Source organism: Sycon ciliatum, chromosome 1 (assembly GCF_964019385.1).
Source record: "Sycon ciliatum chromosome 1, ocSycCili1.1, whole genome shotgun sequence".
Classification (NCBI taxonomy): Eukaryota; Metazoa; Porifera; class Calcarea; order Leucosolenida; family Sycettidae; genus Sycon; species Sycon ciliatum.
The window spans coordinates 4,161,883-4,181,577 of NC_088643.1; the positions used below are offsets into that span (position 1 = coordinate 4,161,883).

Genomic DNA, 19,695 nt, shown 5'->3' on the forward strand with positions numbered 1-19,695 from the left:
ATCCATCCTTTGGCCTAGAATCATCTTTTTTAGATTAAAATAAAGATATTATTATTACAATTCAGGCTGCGATGCTGAGTGATAGGGCGGGAAGGGGATAGAGACGCACACACACAAGGGTATGCAGTCACTATAATAAAAAAGCATTACGAAGCAAATAGGCGCATGACTTCAAGAGCTTTCTGAAGCCAAGTGCTAAAAATTCTCTTTCGAAAAATTCTGAAAGAAAATAAACGAGCTGTCAGAAAAGACTGTAATTAGGGGCAGCTTTGAAATACTTGTCGTCGAGGTACAGATAACGGGGGATATGATCCCAGAGAGACAAGTCGGTGCCGCGGGTTAGCCACGTTTTAAGCTGAGATTATGCTAAATTATGATAGAACACTTAGCAAAGATCGAGTTTCGTCCAACATCAGAATGGAATACTGGATGTGAACTATGCGGCACTCTATTAACCGCTTGTTGTTGCATGCTAGCGCTGTGTTACCATGGTTACTTAGCGTGGTCATCACGTACTCTGGAGAGAGAGAGAGAGAGAGAGAGAGAGAGAGAGAGAGAGAGAGACAGAGAGAGAGAGACAGAGAGAGAGAGACAGAGAGACAGAGAGAGAGAGAGAGAAGAGAGAGAGAGAGAGAGAGAGAGAGAGAGAGAGAGAGAGAGAGAGAGAGAGAGAGAGAGAGAGAGAGAAGAGAGAGAGAGAGAGAGAGAGAGAGAGAGAGAGAGAGAGAGAGAGAGGAGAGAGAGAGAGAGAGAGAGAGAGAGAGAGAGACAGAGAGAGACAGAGAGATAGAGATAGAGAGAGACAGAGACAGAGACAGAGACAGAGACAGAGACAGAGACAGAGACAGAGAGAGAGAGAGAGAGAGAGAGAGAGAGAAGAGAGAGAGAGAGAGAGAGAGGAGAGAGAGAGAGAGAGAGAGAGAGAGACAGAGACAGAGACAGAGACAGAGAGAGAGAGAGAGAGAGAGAGAGAGAGAGAGAGAGAGAGAGAGAGAGAGAGAGAGAGAGAGAGAGAGAGAGAGAGAGAGAGAGAGAGAGAGAAAGAGAGATAGAGATAGAGAGAGATAGAGATAGAGAGAGAGAGAGAGAGAGAGAGAGAGAGAGAGAGAGAGAGTCCCGTGCTAGCTGACTACCGGTGAGGCTGCCACCGCTTGGCACAAGTGACTCCAGGTGGACAGAAGCGACACATGCATGATGGATGCATGGGTGGCCAGCGTGCCATCCTGTCGATCGGCCTTCTACAGCCAACTACATGTCCTAGTACACATGGCTGAGGATGCCATCACTGCTAGTTAAGGAGAGACGGAGGCTTCGGCTGGAGGCCGGGCGGCATGGCCTTGTTTCAACCGAGATTGCGGGGGAGGAATGTGCGCTGCGTCTGCAGCCCGAGGCAGATGGCGACGTCACTGGCGACGTCACTGGCGACATGCACTCAACTTTGCTACTTACTCCAACCATGGAGTCCAACTCGACGGAGAGTGGTGCCACAATCTCTGCAATTGAAGCTGATTTGGACACATCGGGCGATGCTGACGACGTGAAAGTTGTGACTCGGCTGATGAAAGACCCAGTGCCTCTGGACAGGGTGCGGTAGGTGGATTTGAGCCCAGTAACAGCTTCGGGATTAGTCGTGAGGTGGAAGATAAACACTCCGACTCCTTGCAGTGTGTTGAGAATGGTGAAAATGTACTGGAAAACAACGTGCGGCCAGATTGTCACCACCGCACCAAACAACCAGGTGAGACCAAGCAGGAACGTCATGGAGAAGACCATCTTAGTCAGGATCCAGATCATGCGTTTGTCTGAACCACTGTTCTTGTAGTGCTGGCGCACTTTGTTCATCGACACAACCAGCACGCACGCGTTCGTAAGCAGCGTGAGGACAATAGGTGCTATGAACGTGATGTAGAACGACAGTCTTACAGACAGGAAGCATAGTCCGCCACTGCTGCTTCCATACACGTCAGGTTTGAACGCAGCTACGTTCACACCCACAAGCGCAGCACAGCCAACACACACAGCAGTGATGGAACGCTGCAGGAAAGTCTCACCGACGTCCACCAGAACAGCTATGAGACGCCGGTACAGATAGTACGCCATCACAAGCGTAAAACCGAATGCTGCCAGAAGAAAGTAGTGGAGTAGAATGGCAAAGCTGAAACAGGCCCACCTATCCTCTCCTTGCAATCTAAGTGCATTAGCAATGTACAGCAACAGAGCAAGGAGGAGAGACACAGAGAGACACGTCGTCAGCTGATGCTGGAGAGTTCTCTTTTGATTTCTCGTGCATTGGATGAAAAACACAGTCAGTGTCAGACATACGACAGACAGGCTACAACCGATGACGGAGATGAAGAACAAAGCCTTTTGATCAGCAGCGGACGCGCTAACAGATTCTGCATTGGGAGGTGTAACAAGTACGGCAAAGTGTGTCAAGTGGTTACATTCGCAACGAGCCATCATCTCTCCATCTTTGCTCCTCGTCACATTCACAAGTCGACAGCCATCTTGTCTCCATGACAGCGTTGTCTCATTCCAATAGCGACATGTGAGATTTCTTTCCTTCAGATCATCACTTGCCAGATGAATAGGCATTGTCATTTGTACTTGACTCAAACCCAGCTGCAAGCTATCTTCCCTGCTACCTACACTGGCTGCTACAACAGACGTTGCAACTTGATCACCGCTAACAGCATCACTACTGTTGAAGTCATCTTCAGACGGAAAGGAGACAAGTGAGATCTGTGGAGCCTGACAGGCAAACGTAGTCTGTGGCGAAGTATGACGTTCCTTTGCCTTCTGCACAGCTGCGGATGGGAATGTAAACATCAAATCGTTCTTCTCATTCACATCCACCATGGCTGCAGTGTTAATGTCGGTAGCATTCGCTGACCCCAAAGTTGTGATGTTTGCTGAACGAGCCCCAGTAGAAGTGTTGCCAGTGCGTGCATTCTCAACTGTGAACAGATAGCTATCTCCAAGTTTCGGACACACACCTGACATGATAACACGCTTGGATTGGAAGGAGAATGTCTGCTGCTCCTCTGCTAATGGCACTGCAAGTGCGAGGTCTTCCAGCACACCACGCAACTCACGCTGGTCACTCTGTTTCTGCTTCATAGCACCAGCATCCATAGATGAGGGTTTACTGGCAGAGGCTTCAACGGTATCAAATACAGCGAGGAATGTTGGTATGGTGTCTTTTACAATCGCCTCATCAGATGAAGTCGTCATGAGCAAGCTGACCATCGAGGTGACGAGATGCCCCAGCAACTCTCCTGACAGGCCAGCATCCGCTGAAGTGACTTCACCGTCCTCCTCCAGCAATGCTGAGAGATCACTGGCAGCAGAACCCACTCCGACTAGCGTGCGATTCTCTTTGAGCTCGCCAGAAACTAACCGTTGCATCTTGCGTGTCCTGGCTTTAGCATACGGACAGCCTTCGATCTCCGGATTCTCCCACCGCGCTCTGGTGTCTTTCATGGCACATTTGCGCTCGGCAAGCACAACAGGTTCATCAGCAACCAGCACTGGACATACAATAGTTCTTTTCACACCAGCTATTGTCACAGGCCACACAAACTTTCCTTGAAGACCATCAATGGTTGCTTCAGAACACATCTGAACTTGAGGAGCGGCAGTTGTGCCAGGACTGTTAGTAGAGGGAGGCTGACAGGATGCAGCTGGACCTGACCATGTACCATCAGCCTGACATACTCGTTGATGACTGCCGTTCACCCACAACCAGTTGTCCGGGCAACGTGTGGTGGTCACATTCAAGAAGCTATTACCACCAGATTGCTGCAATATGACGTTGGCAGGCAAGATCAGCTTTGGACACGAAATTCCTGTAAAAAAAGAAGCAAACACAGCGCATATGCCATATGTACATGTACATTCACACGGACAGACAGACAGACAGACAGACAGACAGACAGACACACACACACACACACACACACACACACACACACACACACACACAACCAAACACACACACACACACACACACACACACACACACACACAACCAAACACACAAGATGGAATACATTGAAAAGCAGAACAGGAAACATGCTGGTAGACCGTAGCGGGAGCACACCAGCTATAAAATGGAATATTTATAAATACGGTTCTTCTACGGTTCTGACGGAGTGGTTCGCACCCGTAGGAGCGCCACAATACTCGGGGGTCAAGGTGAAGACGCAACGCTTAGTCCCTCCACAATAGCTATGTTGTTATGCATATCTACGAGACTTAAGATGACGAGCTTTGCACAGTAGGTGGCTGACTCATATACAAGCTCATAGCACTATGGAACCTAGGTCATCCAGGTGAGTAGTGAGGCAATCAACCCCCACCCATACATAACGATCAACCCCCACCCATACATGACGATCAACCCCCACCCATACATAACGATCAACCCCCAACCATACATAACGATCAACCCCCACCCATACATAACGATCAACCCTCATCCATAAATAATCAGACACATTCCACATCTCTCGGGCTCTTCGCCAGAATACAATTGAGTAAAACCAGCGCTAGATCCGTGAAACAAGATGTAGTGAAGCAACGGGTGAAGGAATAAACTATTGTCACGAGAAGGCAGATATAGGGTTTGAAAGTGCTACGTCAAAACCATGTTGAAGTCATGGCAACACGGACTTTCGAACCACTTGCATCCATACTGTGTATGAAGCAATACACGTCGTTTGGGTGGTTTCCCTTCACAGCAGGGTGGCACATCCGATGATTTCACTGGACTGGGTCCTCCTGGCCAGGAACCCATTCTACTACAGAAAAAAACTTCAAAGTCACACGTGCATGCCACATGAGGGGACTTTCCCCCTGCCGTACTGTAATTTGCTATGGCCAAAGTGAAGAACGAGAGACAGACAGACAGACAGACAGACAGACAGACATTAATATAAAGCAAGGCAGCCAGGCAGACACAGAGACACACCGACAGACACGGCACACAAAGAGAGACGGAGGGGGGGGGGGGGGAGGGGGTTATCCACGCAGACTCACGTTTAGAACAGTATCGTCCTATGTGACCCACGACACATTGGCAGCCAATTTTCCTGTCGCACTGCGCACCATTTTGACATTGGCATTCATTCGTACAGCCTGCTCCCCAGGTATCTGGTGAACATTCTGCCACACAACAAGATAATTATATAGCAAGACGTGATGTTAGTGAAATGAAATGTACATAAATACATCAGCAGTAAATCAAAGACAGTCGCGGCCAAAGGAATCATCCAGCATGCGGGTCTAAAGCATATGTAGTGGCGCATTTCCATTCCACTGCATCTGCGCCTTTGATCCTAGAGGGTGGTGGCGTTCCCACGGCGGATGCGGAAAACTCGGCTTCCAGCCGAGTCTCACGCGAACCGTGAAATTTATTTTTTTATTTCCATTCCAATTACATGTACATCATGCACAGACCAATGCCCATCTGAGGGCTGCAGGGGCCAAATGAGCCGTGTCGCTGCACATGGTTTGGATTTCTTTGGCCATGACTGTAGATCCTCTTGTTTTGCGCACCTTGAGATTCACCCCAAATCAAGATACGGTCCACCAATGACGAGCAACACTCTGGGCCTGGGTCCAAAAGTATTTTACTTGACGTCGCCCAGGGGGCTTGCATTTCGTAGGACGTTATTCCCTGCCAGGATTCCGCCAGATAATAGCGAGGTTCTGCTATACCGAATACGTGAAACGTAGAGCAATCACGTAGAGACCAGGCGTCTGGGTTTGTCTACAGCTTTGCGTGCTTTGGGTCCAGATTTTTTATGCGTTGTGGCACTCGCAAAGAAAATGCGTACGAATTTGATGGGTATCATTCGAATCAGGCAGAAAAACAGCCAAATTTGGAACGGGAAATTCCCAGTGCACATTCCAGGTGATTTCTCTACGTGAACGTCGAGCAGAACAGATTTTCTTTACGTTACGGGAACGCGAAGGGAGTTTCCAGGATTCTTCGCGTCGTGTTCCCGTAACGTAGAGCAGAACATCACTAATGTCACTAGCACTGCGACAGCTTGTGCATGTGTTTTGCAATACGTACCAGCCAGAAGCATTAAGCGAACAAGCGCCAGTCATGAACCTGGCCCTGTTCATGCCATGTAGTGGTAAGATATACCGAATACATGTTTGTATGCAGTAAACAGTAACTGGACATGTCACTGGAATGATTGACTGAATCAAAGAACTTACTGTAAAAGCCATTATTCTAACGAGGCGCATATGTAACGATTTCCCAAACTTGACTAGTTTACGTGTACCAAAGGTAACAATTCTCACTCATTCTCAACGCTCAATAGGACAGTATAATGTATCGATTTCTGTATAACGATTTCTATTTTAACGACCGGTTTCTCCTCATTAACTCGTTAGAGTTAGCACTTCGTTATAGATATGGCTTTTACAGTACTTTGCATGTAAGTAAATACCCTGTTCATGTCGCCGTGTAATGGCAAGATATAGGTGTGTGATAATAGTGACTGACTGTTCTAACAGTACGTCAGTATAAACAGTACCAGTACTGGAGATGTCACTGGAATGGTCGCATGAATCACAGTGACTTACTGTTCTCACACATCACTCCATGAAAACCCGGCCGACACTTGCAAACGGAAGACCCGACGTCGCACTCTCCGCCGTTCAAGCACGAGCAGTGAATGGAACAGTTCACTCCAGAGTAGCCAAACGCACACACTGTGTATGCATGCATGCACGCACCAGAACAACACAGCAGAGGCGCAAATCATCATTCAGCCGCAACAAAACAGAAACAAAACAAATCCTGAAGGTTTAACAGGCAGCACACATGCACCAAAGTCACGTATAAACGCCGCATTACCAAGCAACACAAGCCCACCTTTTGAAAGACTTAAAAGTTAAATCAAGTTGTAATAATATCACTTTCAAACCAATGCACGCTCCTATGGCACTTCTTAAATTTTCCAACTCTGTAGGGTGTATTCAGACGGGCGTGAAAAGCTACACACTCAGACATGTTTCCTTGGCTTCATGGCTTGACAAGTTACATTGGACAAGTTGCCTTGGTTTTGTCATGACCCGAATTCGACTCGTCGTGAAAGCGACCACGCATTGAGTTCAGCAGCCCAAAGCTGGGCTCCGAGAAACTTCTAGAGTTCTGTAAGAACCATGATTAGTCCTGCAAAGGATTTGGCACTTTCGCTAGTTGAGCAGTCATGGCTTACAACTCGGGGCCCAGAGCAGCAAAGTGTGGTCGTACGTCGGCCACACCTTCCGTACAAGCCGTCAGCATTGAACGCACTACACTGTTGAGCTTGAGGGGGCCACGCTTAGTCCTGCAAGGGAGCTGATACCCTTGTAAGTCGAGCAAGAATGGCACCTCTTCTCACGTCGTACAACGCAAAGAGTCCTGAAGTGCTTCTTGTACTGCGGACTCCGTATCCCTTTTTGGGAGAGGACACGGCTTGGCCGTCTGGCACCCTACGGGGAGACGCAGAGGGAAGGGCCTACGGGCATGGGAGATGAAGGCGGCGCAAAACAAGGCCAACCGTTGTACGAAGGCGGCGTCCTCCAGGCCACCCGTCAGCCGAAGGTAGTTCATGCGTACGAAGAGAGGCGTCGCACGAAGACGCCTCGGAACCCAATTTGCTATACTTTGACTTGGGTGAGCTAGCTCCCCGGAATACTCTTCCATATATCCATTACCCTATCATTATATCACAAATTATACTTGTCTGAAATCACATAAAAGCCGCCGTCCTTCAATGAAATAAAGTATCTTTTGACCGCTCTCCTTCAACCCTCGACTGCCTTGTGTGAGCCGAAGAACAGGTGAGCTACTTATCTGCTTGAGTCGACTATATTGGTTGACTGCCTGATGCCACTAGATGGATCACCGGCCATGACAATTTCATGGCTTGAAAAGTTACTCACTCGGACACGTTTCCTTGGCTTCATGGCTTGAAAAGTTACTCACTCGGACAAATTTCCTTAGTTTCATGGCTTGAAAAGTTACATCGGACAAGTTGCCTTGGTTTCATGATTGGCGTGGCATGGGCGGCGTTTCCGCTGATCCCGTTGTTCGGGGACACCATTCCCAGCGCAGTGGTTCCCACTGGCAACGGTTTTCCAGGCGTGAAATGATGATTTCCTGTACTTGCTGACTGGTGAACACTGGCTTCTTGTGTTGGGCATGAATAATTCGTCTCAGGGCATGAATAATTAGTCTCAGCAGTCTGGCATTCACATCCATAGAGGGTGGTGGTGCTCCTATGGATGGGGAAAACTCGTCCTGCAGGCGAGTCTCACACGAACCATGACTTTTTCTGCCATCCACATCACATCCATGGGGGGGGGGGGGGTCCTAAAATAAAATAAGAAAAGCAGACCCCAGGATCTCACGCAAACCGTGAATTTTTCTGGCATCCGCAACGCCGTGATTCTTGTGTTAGGCATGAATGTCAATGAGCTTCTAGTAAACAAGTCTCTGTGTGTAGGCCGCTCTCGATCAGCACTGGCAACGCAGGAAAGAACGGAGCGTACGGCGAACAGAAGGAACAGGTTGTGGTGCCCCCCCCCCCCCCTGACATCCTGCATTCACAATGGCAAAGACCATGGATTTTCCACATGCACAGCGAGTACCGTACTTTACTGGTTAGAAGTCGACCTTTTAATGACCTAAAAACCGACCTAAAAGGGGGTAATCGACTTACAACCCGGGGTATAACTGCCCCTAAAAATCAGTAACTTGAGGCCCCAGCCTAGGCCCAGGTTTGGACATCGACTTATAACCGGGGTTGGCTTGCAACCGGTAAATATGGCATGTTACTGAACCTTGTACAAAGACTGTGAAGAAATTAAGACGCGGTTGAGTGGAACCGCACACTCATCCACCGTAGGAATTACCTTGACACTTGGCTCCAGCAAAGTTTGGTGAGCACTTGCAATATCCGTTCAAAGTGTTGCAAACACCAGCATTCTTGCAGGTGCACGGATTCCCTACGTTAGATGGACACACAGAAAGATTGATAGATAAACGGACAGAAATATTGATAGCTGAGCAGACCGAAGGTATCTTATGTGCTTTCTTGCCTTCAATGTTGGCAGGAAAGGTGTAATGCTGATGAGAGTGCAGAGTAAATAGAGAGTGCCATCCATGTACGGGCAAGTGTAACGGGACCACAACAAAAAAGGAACATTGTTCCACTGGGTATGGATGTTTGCTTTCAACTATTATATAGCATCAAGAAAAGCAAAAGAATGCAAAGGAGAACACATCACGAGAAAACGGGCATTCCCATGACGAAAACTTACTGTTTATAGGGACTGTTGTTGGCATGGCTGTCGGAGTGGTTGTTGGTGTAGTTGTTGGTGTAGTTGTTGGTGTGGTTGTTGGTGTAGTTGTTGGTGTAGTTGTTGGTGTGGTTGTTGGTGTAGTTGTTGGTGTAGTTGTTGGTGTAGTTGTTGGTGTGGTTGTTGGTGTAGTTGTTGGTGTGGTTGTTGGTGTAGTTGTTGGTGTAGTTGTTGGTGTGGTTGTTGGTGTAGTTGTTGGTGTAGTTGTTGGTGTGGTTGTTGGTGTGGTTGTTGGAGTGGTTGTTGGTGTGGTTGTTGGTGTAGTCGTTGGTGTGGTTGTCGGAGTGGTTGTCGGAGTGGTCGTTGGTGTGGTTGTTGGTGTGGTTGTTGGTGCAGTTGTTGGATTTACACAAGCTGTAAAAGCAGAGAGGCAAAAGCAGTCGAGACAGTTGTGAAGAGAATAAGAAAACATGTAGACATGCAGACATGTACATGTCGCAGTTGTATCAAGACACTTCCAGGAGCACACACAGGCACGCCTACACGAGTGACTGTGCAGTCATTCAAAGTGGGCAGCTGAAGATGATTACACACCAACTGAACTGTAGCCCGTACATCTTGAAGAAGTCAAGAGCGCCAGTCGCTGTGCAATTCTGCACCTTACCATGACCCCACTTTCAATGTAAATTCCTCAACTCAATTTGAGCTGTCCTGAGTACATGTGCGGAGTTGCAAACTCTGGCTTTTATGTACATTGGGTAGTAGTGCATTGTCCCCGAACACCTTCCCCGAACACCTTCCCCTTCCCTCCCCCCCCCCTTTCCTCTCCCCACCCCTCTCCCATTCCAATCCACCCCCTCCCCCTTTCCTCTCCCCTCCCCTCCCCCCTTTCCTCTCCCCACCCCTCTCCCATTCCAATCCACCCCCCCTCCCCCCTTTCCTCTCCCCTCCCCTCCCCCCCCCTTTCCCATTCCAATCCACCCCCCCCCCCCCCTCTCCCAAACACAATGCCATGCAGTCTGTCAGAATAAGTTATAGAATGCCTAGCTGTTGCCGTCACAACATGTAATATGCAGCCTTCACAAAAAGTGCATGAAACGAGAGAGTGCAGATCGAATGGCTTGCCGACGCAGTGCAGATTGAATGGGTTGCCGACGTAGTGCAGATCGAATGGCTTGGCGACGCAGTTAAGATCCGGGATTACACCAGTGGTGTAATGCACGTGAGCAGGATCCAAGCAGGTCTCCAGCTGCAGAACTGCGGCTGAGTTGTATGCACTACACCATTTCCCCGTCGTATATTTGCCTCAAGTATCATGCAAGGTAGGAGTCTGGTCATGACACACACGCGCATAAGGAAAGCACACACATGCTGGTCAGTTTCGTCCACTCTTGGTCTTGAGCACAATACATGGTATGGATTACTGGGGCGTGGGAAGGTATTCGACATTGGCACAGCCATAAAAAGAGGCAGGGTCCGGGGGCATCACCCGGGAATGCTTTGGAAAATTGGGCCCAAATAGCCCATATGACAGTGAAATTACTGGTGCGGCTTTGGCCGCACCGGTTCCGATGCTCCTGTGTTAACCAGACTGCTTACCTTTCTCGCAGTGAATGCCGCTTCGGTTCTCCGGGCACAAGCACTCATAGCCACTTGGATTGTACGCTTCCACGCACACGCCGCCTGCCTGACATGGATCGTCAAACACACAATACCCTGCCAGACAAAGCACACACACACACACACACACACACACACACACACACACACACACACATACACACACACACACACACACACACATACACATACACACACACAGTACGAGCAGCAAGCACTTTTCAGACCAATTCCATTGGCAGGTATGTACAGGTAAGCTACATCTACATGTATATGTGCTCTCACAAAGTCTTCCATCACCATGAGCTAACCAAGAGAGAACTTTGTGAACATACCAGTATTCGCATTTTGTATTAATTTTATTTTTTCATATTTTTCCCCTTCACATGTGTATGAGTTATGAGCAATTGTCCACCACCGTAACAAGATAACACGCGGTCAGCAAGGGCAAGAAATCGCCACCAAACTACTACACTGTACTGAGACATTTCAACGACCTAACACCTTCCATGTTGTAAGGCACTTGCTAAGTGCGTCTGAGATGTGTTGGAACTATATGTAGGTGTTAGGTGTCTGGGTGCGAGGACCGTTGGACTTAGCGTAAACAGTAAAATACTATGTCTATTATGTGCGTGATCTTCATACTTTTTTGAAGGCCAGAACCTGATTGCTGATCTTTTCGAAATGGAATATAACGCGCTGTAATGCGTGTGGTACGTGCATGAAAACGTGCGTATGCCACGGTGGTCACTATTCGGACCTTGCACTGTAGTCCCCGTTCTTGTATGACATTAACCCGACTGCTGCATGGACGATAAGTGCTGCGAATAGTGATGATGCACCCTGGCCTGAGTAGCTCGCTTGGCTAATTGAAAGTCTGCCGACCTGGGCCGCATTATGTTGCTAATACATGCACAACCCCAGTCACAGCGCACAAGTTGGTTGAGTTTGGCAGTCAGGAGGCCAGCGCAAGGTATCCGGGGCGCGGGTCTGATTCCAGCGAGGGGCAATGTGGAACCCCGCAGCGCAAGGGTAGCGTGATACCCTAAGCCAACGTGCGTGCTGCATGAGTAGCGTGATACTCGCCGAGCGCTTTTGCTGTTGCCTAGCAACGCGTTTCTGTCTTTCCTGGGCCCCCAAATGCATGTTGGGTGGCCCTGCGCATGACTGCACGTTGTCATAGCAACCTTGGAAATCTCAAGCCGGTTACCAACAAGCTAGGAATCAGACCAAGCCGCCGAATGCCCCCAAATTCTGCGTTGGTCAGCCCAATGACCTTAGTGTGGTATTCAAGCGCTTCAGCTACATGTACGTAGCGTGCCATTCGTATGGTTGTTTTCCCTTAGTGACACTGATAAGGGTTTGAATCGCATGTAGTCGGCAAAAGCAATGGGTGGCATGATGCCTCAGGTGGGAGCTATAGCACAGCAACTGAGGGTGCAGGTAACTTATCATAAGTATCAGAGGCGTGCGTGCACAGTCAGTGCTAGAACGTGAGTGCATACGTCCGCGAATGGGCGTACCAGCGTGTGTACCTGCATGCGTGCTTGCGCGGTGTCAGACTGCGGGTGCGCGTACGCGTGCATGCATATGTGTGTGCATGCGTGGGGGTGTGCGTGCGTGTGTATGCGGGTGCGTGTATGTGGGTGTGGCTGTGTGCGCTTGCGCCAGCCCCCGGGGCGCGGGTCTGATTCCAGCGATGGGCAATGTGGTACCCCACAGCACAAGGGTAGCGTGATACCCTACGCAGCACAAGGGTAGCGTGATACCCTACGCAGCACAAGGGCAGCGTGATACCCTACACAGCACAAGGGTAGCGTGATACCCTACGCAGCACAAGGGTAGCGTGATACCCTACGCAGCACAAGGGCAGCGTGATACCCTACGCAGCACAAGGGTAGCGTGATACCCTACGCCAACGTGCGCGCTGCATGAGTAGCGTGATACTCGCCAAGCGCTCTTGCTGTTGCCTAGCAACGTGTTTCTGTCTTTCCTGGGCCCCCAAATGCATGTTGGGTGGCCCTGCGCATGACTGCACGTTGTCATAGCAACCTTGGAAATCTCAAGCCGGTTACCAACAAGCTAGGAATCAGACCAAGCCGCTGAATGCCCCCAAATTCCGCGTTGGTCAGCTGAATGACCTTAGTATGGTATTCAAGCGCTTCAGCTACATGCATGTAGTTCGAATGCATGCCATTCGTATGTTTGTATTCCCTTAGTGACACTGATAAGGGTTTGAATCGCATGCAGTCGCAAAAGCTATGGGTGGCATGGTGCCATAGGTGAGAGCAATAGCACCGCAACTAAGTGGAGCAGATAGCTTCTCATAAGTATCAGAAGCGTGCGTGCACAGTCAGTGCTAGAACGTGAGTGCGTGCGTCCGCGAGTGGGCGTACCAGCGGGTGCGCAGCGTGTGTGCATGCGTGCATGCTTGCACGGTGTCAGAGTGCGGGTGCGCGTACGCATGCGTGTGTGCATGCATGTGGGTGTGCGCGTGCGTGCGTGCGTGTGTATGTGTATGCGGGTGCGTGTATGTGGTTGTGCGCGCTTGCGCGCCTGCGGACGGTGAACAGTTACTTTCCACAGCGGACATAGTGCTTGCAGCAGGCACTTCACCATCTGCCGAGTTTCATGATCTCGGATTCGGTGAAGCCGCTCAATGCTCCTGTGGTTGCGGGTCCGGCTCTGAGGCCGTGCAGTGGATACTGGTTCGGTGGGTACCCTGGGCTGCTCAGGAGCTGACGGATTAGACGTGTGAGTCTTTGTGCAGCCAGGAAATTGCCACAGCTTTCGACGACCAGTGGTCTATTGGGCAGGTTGGGGCGTCTGGAGAGATAGGTATGCATGGCTCTGACCGGGCAAACCGTTGAGTTGGTGGTTGTGAGCCGGATGGAGTGACCCTTGCCGAGTTGGTCGGTCTTGGACTTCTTGATTGTGACATGTATGGCCTGCGGCGTGATGGAGAGGTCATTTGTTCGGAGGCCCCCGTCTGACATGGTTGTGGCGGTTGTGGAAGTGTATTCGCTTGCCCGGAGACAGGCGAAGAAGCCCAGGCAAATGGCTGCCCATGCCATGGCTCGGTCGGTAGCGTTGAGATTAGACCTAATCAGGGCGTTGCGCATAGCTGCCATGTGAGGCCGGAGGATTGGCTTGCTGGCGTTCTTAGTTCGGTTGGCCTGTGCGCGTGCCACTCCTTTAACTGCGAGGTCCCCTCTTCGCGAAGAGAGATCTTTGCCATTTTCTTTGGCAATTGCCCGGATCGCCGACACATACAAGCGGACGTTTGACGCGGCATGTTGACGTGCCAGGTAGGCTACAAACGCTAGCATGATGGTGTCTGTAATCACCTTGGTGCCGACTAGTTTGCAGAATTGGTGCAGTCGTTTCCAGGCTGTCGCGCATGTGGCGCTCAGGCACCACAACATCAACAGAGACTCGACCAGCCCGCTGTGCTGCTGTTGCTGCTGTTACTGTTGGGAGTGTTGGCTGTGCACGTGGAGGTACCACTGGTTGCAGACCCATCGATGTGGTCAAGTGGCTGTGCGCGTTCAATATGTAAAGCCACACGGCGACGCTCACCGCCATACTTGCGCTCGAGCAACTTCTTAGCTGCGTCATAGGCTGATGGTGACGGTAGCCAAATCGCTCGATGGCTGTCAGTGCTTCTCCTGCCAAATACTGCCTCAATTGCAACAGCTTGTACTGAGGGGTGGCGGGTGCACTATCTACACATGCCACGAAAGCTTCTCGGAATGACTCAAACGTACGTTTGTCACCGCTGAATATCGGTATGCCAACTCGTTGTAGCTGCTTCCATGGCTCTGCACGAGCCTGGTTTTGTTGCATTTGAGGTAGCCCTGTTGCATACATTTGATTTCCAATATTGGATGGTGTTGCATAACCCTTGGCTGTTGCATGTACCCGGAAGACATCTGTGGTTGGTCGGTATGCCCATATACATTAGTACCTTTAGAAGCCATTGACATTGTGCTCATAGGCGGTGCCTGCCACTGGATACATGACTGGGGCGCTGCCATTGACACTGGAGGCTTTCTGAAAGAGTGTGGATTAGCCTGTGTACGAACACTGTACTTAGTATTCACTGCAGTATTCACACTATGCGTACTGGTTGAGTATACAGAATTGCTTGGAAGAACATTGCTACTGCCAGTACTGCCCAAGGGTAATGTAGGACCAGTAACCTAGAACTACTACCAGATGTACTGCCTGAGGTAGTTGTGTTTGCAGTAGCAGGCCTAGCAAGAACACTCACACCATCATTGACACTTACTGTGGTACATGTAGTGGCACTTGTCATGGTCACTGTTACATGTTGCGCAACCATCTGTATACTGGCCAATGACTGTTGGACTGGACAGCGCTGCGCTGGTGACCTCTGGGATGGTACCACCAGTACCATGTGTACCAGTAGCTGTTGAAATAATTGAATGCCCTGTTACTGCTGTGCGGTCATCCGTGTCAAAACGTAGTTGTTGATCAGTTGCATTTGTTGCATCTCCGCTGGCGGACCTGTCCACGTCTCGTTGTTGTAGCGATCTGGCCAGCAATCCCGGCTGTGACTCAAACCCAAGCCGTGGTCCTGCAGACGGTTCATTGCTGTAAACATGTCCTGGCCTCCAGCCGCCGACTTCCCTGGCTTCATCGCGGCACTGTTGATGCGAATTACCGGTATACTGCTGCGTTTCAGCTGAGGCGACTATCACGCGGTGAGTTGTTCTTACAATTTCAAACGCCAAGTCCGTCGCTTCGTCAAATTGCCTCTGGAGTACTTCCAGCTCACTAATCATCTTATCCTTCTCTCTCGCATTGCTGAGCAGCTCTCTGCTTCGTATAAACCAGCTAGATCTGTGATCGTCCCTTCCGCCTTCCGCTGTCTCATATGATCTTTCGAGCTCGTTCATTTCTTTTTCGACATCGAAATAGCTCTCATTGTCCGTGCATCGCATCTGCACTCGCTGGGCTTTTACTATCAGCCCTCGTCTTGTCCTGCGTTTTCCTGGCTCGGAGCGCAGAAATTGCAAAACAGTTGGATGCACGCAGCAGCACAGCTACTAAGCTAGCAAGAGAAATTGCAAAACAGTTGGATGCACGCAGCAGCACAGCTAGCAAAAGAAAGAGCCGTGGATGGGTTTGTTCCTGTTTTTGATGGCTGTGGCCATCCGTTGGCCCAACGGTCTCGTGTGAGTACGGCGTTTGTTTGTGCTGCCAGCTCGCGTCCGGCGTTTGTTTGTGCTACCAGCTCGGGCCCGGTGCGCGAGTGAAACCGAACTGTGACAAAGGCTTTCGCTCTTTAGTGCTATTGACTGGCTTTTCATACGATGCCTATTGATGTCTAGAGACATGCTGTCTAGCCTTCCCCTGGTACGCATTCACGGGGCTTTGTTGAAGTTCGTGCCGTGAACTGCCAAAGGGAATTGTTTAAATGGTGCTGGGGCAAGTGCGACATTACGGCGTCCCTGCAGCCGGCCTAATCGCGTTTGTTGCCACAACCGATTTTATCATGCTGTGTGCTATGTGCGATGTGTGGACAGTGACATGGACACGCATGGCCATTTAATAAATAAAAAAAGAGAATCAAGGAGCTACAAATTAGGCTAGAATATCCACCAACACCACCAGTTACTTTACAATCAACTCACGCAGTAACATTGTACGACACTGAATAACGATACTGACGTTCTGCATGAGATGAATAGTGGATATTATAGCCTGACACTTGTAGCTCCTCGGTCCTCTTTTCTTCTTGTACATACTAAAAACTTTGGCTAACGCTCTGCGGATATGCCAGGAACAAACGCACTCGCACACGCACAATCATTGAGCCTTACTCTGTGTGCCACAACCTGCCATCTCTACGTCATCCACGTAAGTCTCTCGTGTCACTGACACTGTGAGTTTGATCTTTCCGCCGCTCGCTGGTGGTGTAAATGTGCCAAAGGGACCAAGTGTAATGGGTGTCCATACTGAAGTGACATTGCTGTGTTACACGCAACAACAAAACAAAACAACAACAACAACAACAACAACAACAACAACAAGGAAATGAAATTTGCGCCAGAAAACTTATGGGTAAAACATCGTCTTGACTATTTTTAGGCAGTGAAGGAGAATGTAAAATGAGAAAATCATAAGAAACAGAAAGTGACTGCCACGGATAAGAAGAGCCTCTATTTAGCACTTAGTTCTGCTTCTTTTGGTGCGCGACGGGCATTGTTCTACTATGCAACAATTGCACGTGTATTATGTCCGTGTTGCAAGCTTTGTACGCTGCTCGTGTATAGTAGTTACATTTATCGATAGCAATAGTTGCTGCTCCTTCCCCCTCCGTAGCGTAGTGTATGTAGTGTTATCTTGTATGGGTGTGTGTACCCATTGTGCATGCTTGTTCTCTTATTTGTACTCTTCTCTTTATAGATCTAGACTATCCGTTACGGTATCCCTTTGAGGATTCATCCCATATCTAGATGTGTCATCAGGCGCGTGCACCGTATGAGTTTTTTGGTGTCTGGAAACCACCTTTTTTCGGGCAATCTTGCCAAAGGAAAAGCGTGCCTACGCTCGTACTGGATTGGTTATCCTGCATACGCGTCGATCGACGGGCAGTTTACAGTACAGTGACTATGTCCTTATTTCGAAGTGAGAGAGAGAGTTGCTTTGCATGCAGTTCGAAATACAATATTCTCTCTTTCTTCAGTGGAGAGTAGCCACAGAGAGATCGATCTCTAGCTCTGGTTCGCTCCTGGATTGGCGATGACGTTCAAGAAATCCGTTTTGTCTCGAAATTTGAGTCAAGCACGCGCGATGCAAGTCAGTTCAAGGATATGATTGACGATATCTCCTTCCAAACTGTTGACTCAAATCAAGATGACAGCCTTTCGTTCTCGCTCATGTGCGCAGCAGAGATGTTCGTCAAAAACGTTGTCGACTGGAAGACGTAAAAATGTGCGTCCATGATCCACTTGCGCTGCTTCAGAACGAAGCGCAGCTCCGGCCGCGACTCAAGGGCTCGGGGCTTCGCTTTTCTCCCGCGAGCTTCCATCGAAGCAAGGTCCATAACTCTTTATTGAAATCATGTGGAACATTGCCAATACATGCCGAAAACTTCGTCATAAGAACAGAAAGAAAGACATGTCGAATGTAAGCAGTGTTTTGATGAAACAAACATGCCTGCATGGAGTGGATTAGTGAAGTACCATAGACATAGTGTTATACTTATAGACTGTAGTGTATACATGTAGCCTGGGCGGCTAGGCCTATAAAACTTTTACGGGTTCAATATGACAAACATGTACAGTGTATTTGAGTACATTTTAAATTTGCCCCGTCTTTGCAAATACTTTTTGAAGTGCTTGTATGTAAAAGGTAACCCGTACCCGTTTTTTCTGCTACCGGTTATACATGCACATGTAGATCTACCAACATTTCCATGTAACATCGTCCCCTCCCTCCATTTTTCCTCATTACTCCCATTTCTGTCCTTTCTACCCCTGTACCTGGTTCCCTCTCAGACGCGTTTGTGCCGGCATGATCTGATGATAGCAGTCGGACGAGCCCCGCATCTCATCAGCACCATGTACCAGTGTTCATTGGTACCCTGCACCCCTGATCTTGAGTCCCCCTCCCCCCCCCCCCCCCTCCTAGTCTCCTCCCTAGCCCTCGCCGTTATCTCCGACGGGATGTTCGGGGGATGCGCATGCGCATGTGCACAAATACATGCTTATACAGTGGGTCTCCAGAAAAAAATTACCAACTCTAGAAACCCCCCTTTCAAGACTCGGTGCACGCCACTGGTCATGCACAGTAGCGTACCCTCAAGTACTCTACTAGATCCCGATATGGAGTACCCGCGACTGCCTTGCTCTATTATGTTTTTCTTTCACTACTATTTGTGTTCTTGCACTGATAATGAAAAGGGAGTTCTTTTTACCTCAGCCGTGAGAGGTTTGCATTTTCTCTGTTTTCGCGACGAGTTATCAAAGTTAGTTGACAATAAGAACAGATCAACGTTGTCGTGTGAGTTTTTGTCGTGAGCAAACTGGGCTCCGGGTTCGTCAACATCAGCCACTGTGGCCAATGCCTGGGTTGGCCAATGCCTGGGTTGGCCAATGCCTGGGTTGGCCAAAGCCTGGGTTGGCCAAAGCCTGGGTTGGCCAATGCCTGGGTACGGCTGTTACGACAGTACAAAACGGGCCCACTTGGTTTTTGTACAGGAGATGGCGCTTCCCGGGACTTTCCCGTTCTCAACGTTCAAAATTTGTACTCAAGGAGGTGTATTTTGAACGCAATCTCTGCTCAGTTGGGTCTCCAAAGCACCACTTCTGATCACCGTGTCGAGCTGTCCTCGCGGCTACAGTTGCGCAACATCCTGACCATGCTTCGCCAAAGAAAAAAGTAGTGAATTTGAGCTTTCCTTCGCTGAGAAAAGCCATTCATGGAAATTTGTCTCTGAAGTTGTTGCCGTTCGATCGTTCTAGTCGCCGAAGTTTGTTGCCTCCTTGAGGTGCTCAACGAGTTTTCGTCACGTCAAGGGTAGCTTTGTCGAGGAGAAGAGTATCTGTGTAGCTGTTTTTTGTTACTGCTGGGGCACCGCTGATTCCTTGTTGGCCCTGCTGGGTCCAAATCTCTAGCAACATTTAGTGGAAATTGTTATTTATTCAGTGGATTTGGAATGGAAAAACACCAAGAAAAGTTACAGCTGGTATGCAGGTTAGGCGGTGAAAAGTTGTGTAGTACTAGCCGTGGAAC

General features: G+C 49.3%; 1 protein-coding gene across 1 annotated transcript in view; it reads right to left on the bottom strand.

Annotated features, from left to right (window-relative positions):
- Window positions 1–905: 905 nt before the first annotated feature.
- Window positions 906–19,695, bottom strand: part of LOC135810438 (uncharacterized) — a gene marked incomplete at its 5' end in the record, with an annotated part of 45,586 nt that continues 26,796 nt past the window's right edge. Inside the window, 7 exon segments of the mRNA XM_065323933.1 lie at window positions 906–3,848; window positions 5,041–5,166; window positions 6,604–6,732; window positions 8,923–9,015; window positions 9,331–9,723; window positions 10,909–11,025; window positions 16,779–16,927. Coding sequence (XP_065180005.1) covers window positions 1,258–3,848; window positions 5,041–5,166; window positions 6,604–6,732; window positions 8,923–9,015; window positions 9,331–9,723; window positions 10,909–11,025; window positions 16,779–16,927 — 3,598 coding nt within the window. The 3' untranslated portion in view covers window positions 906–1,257.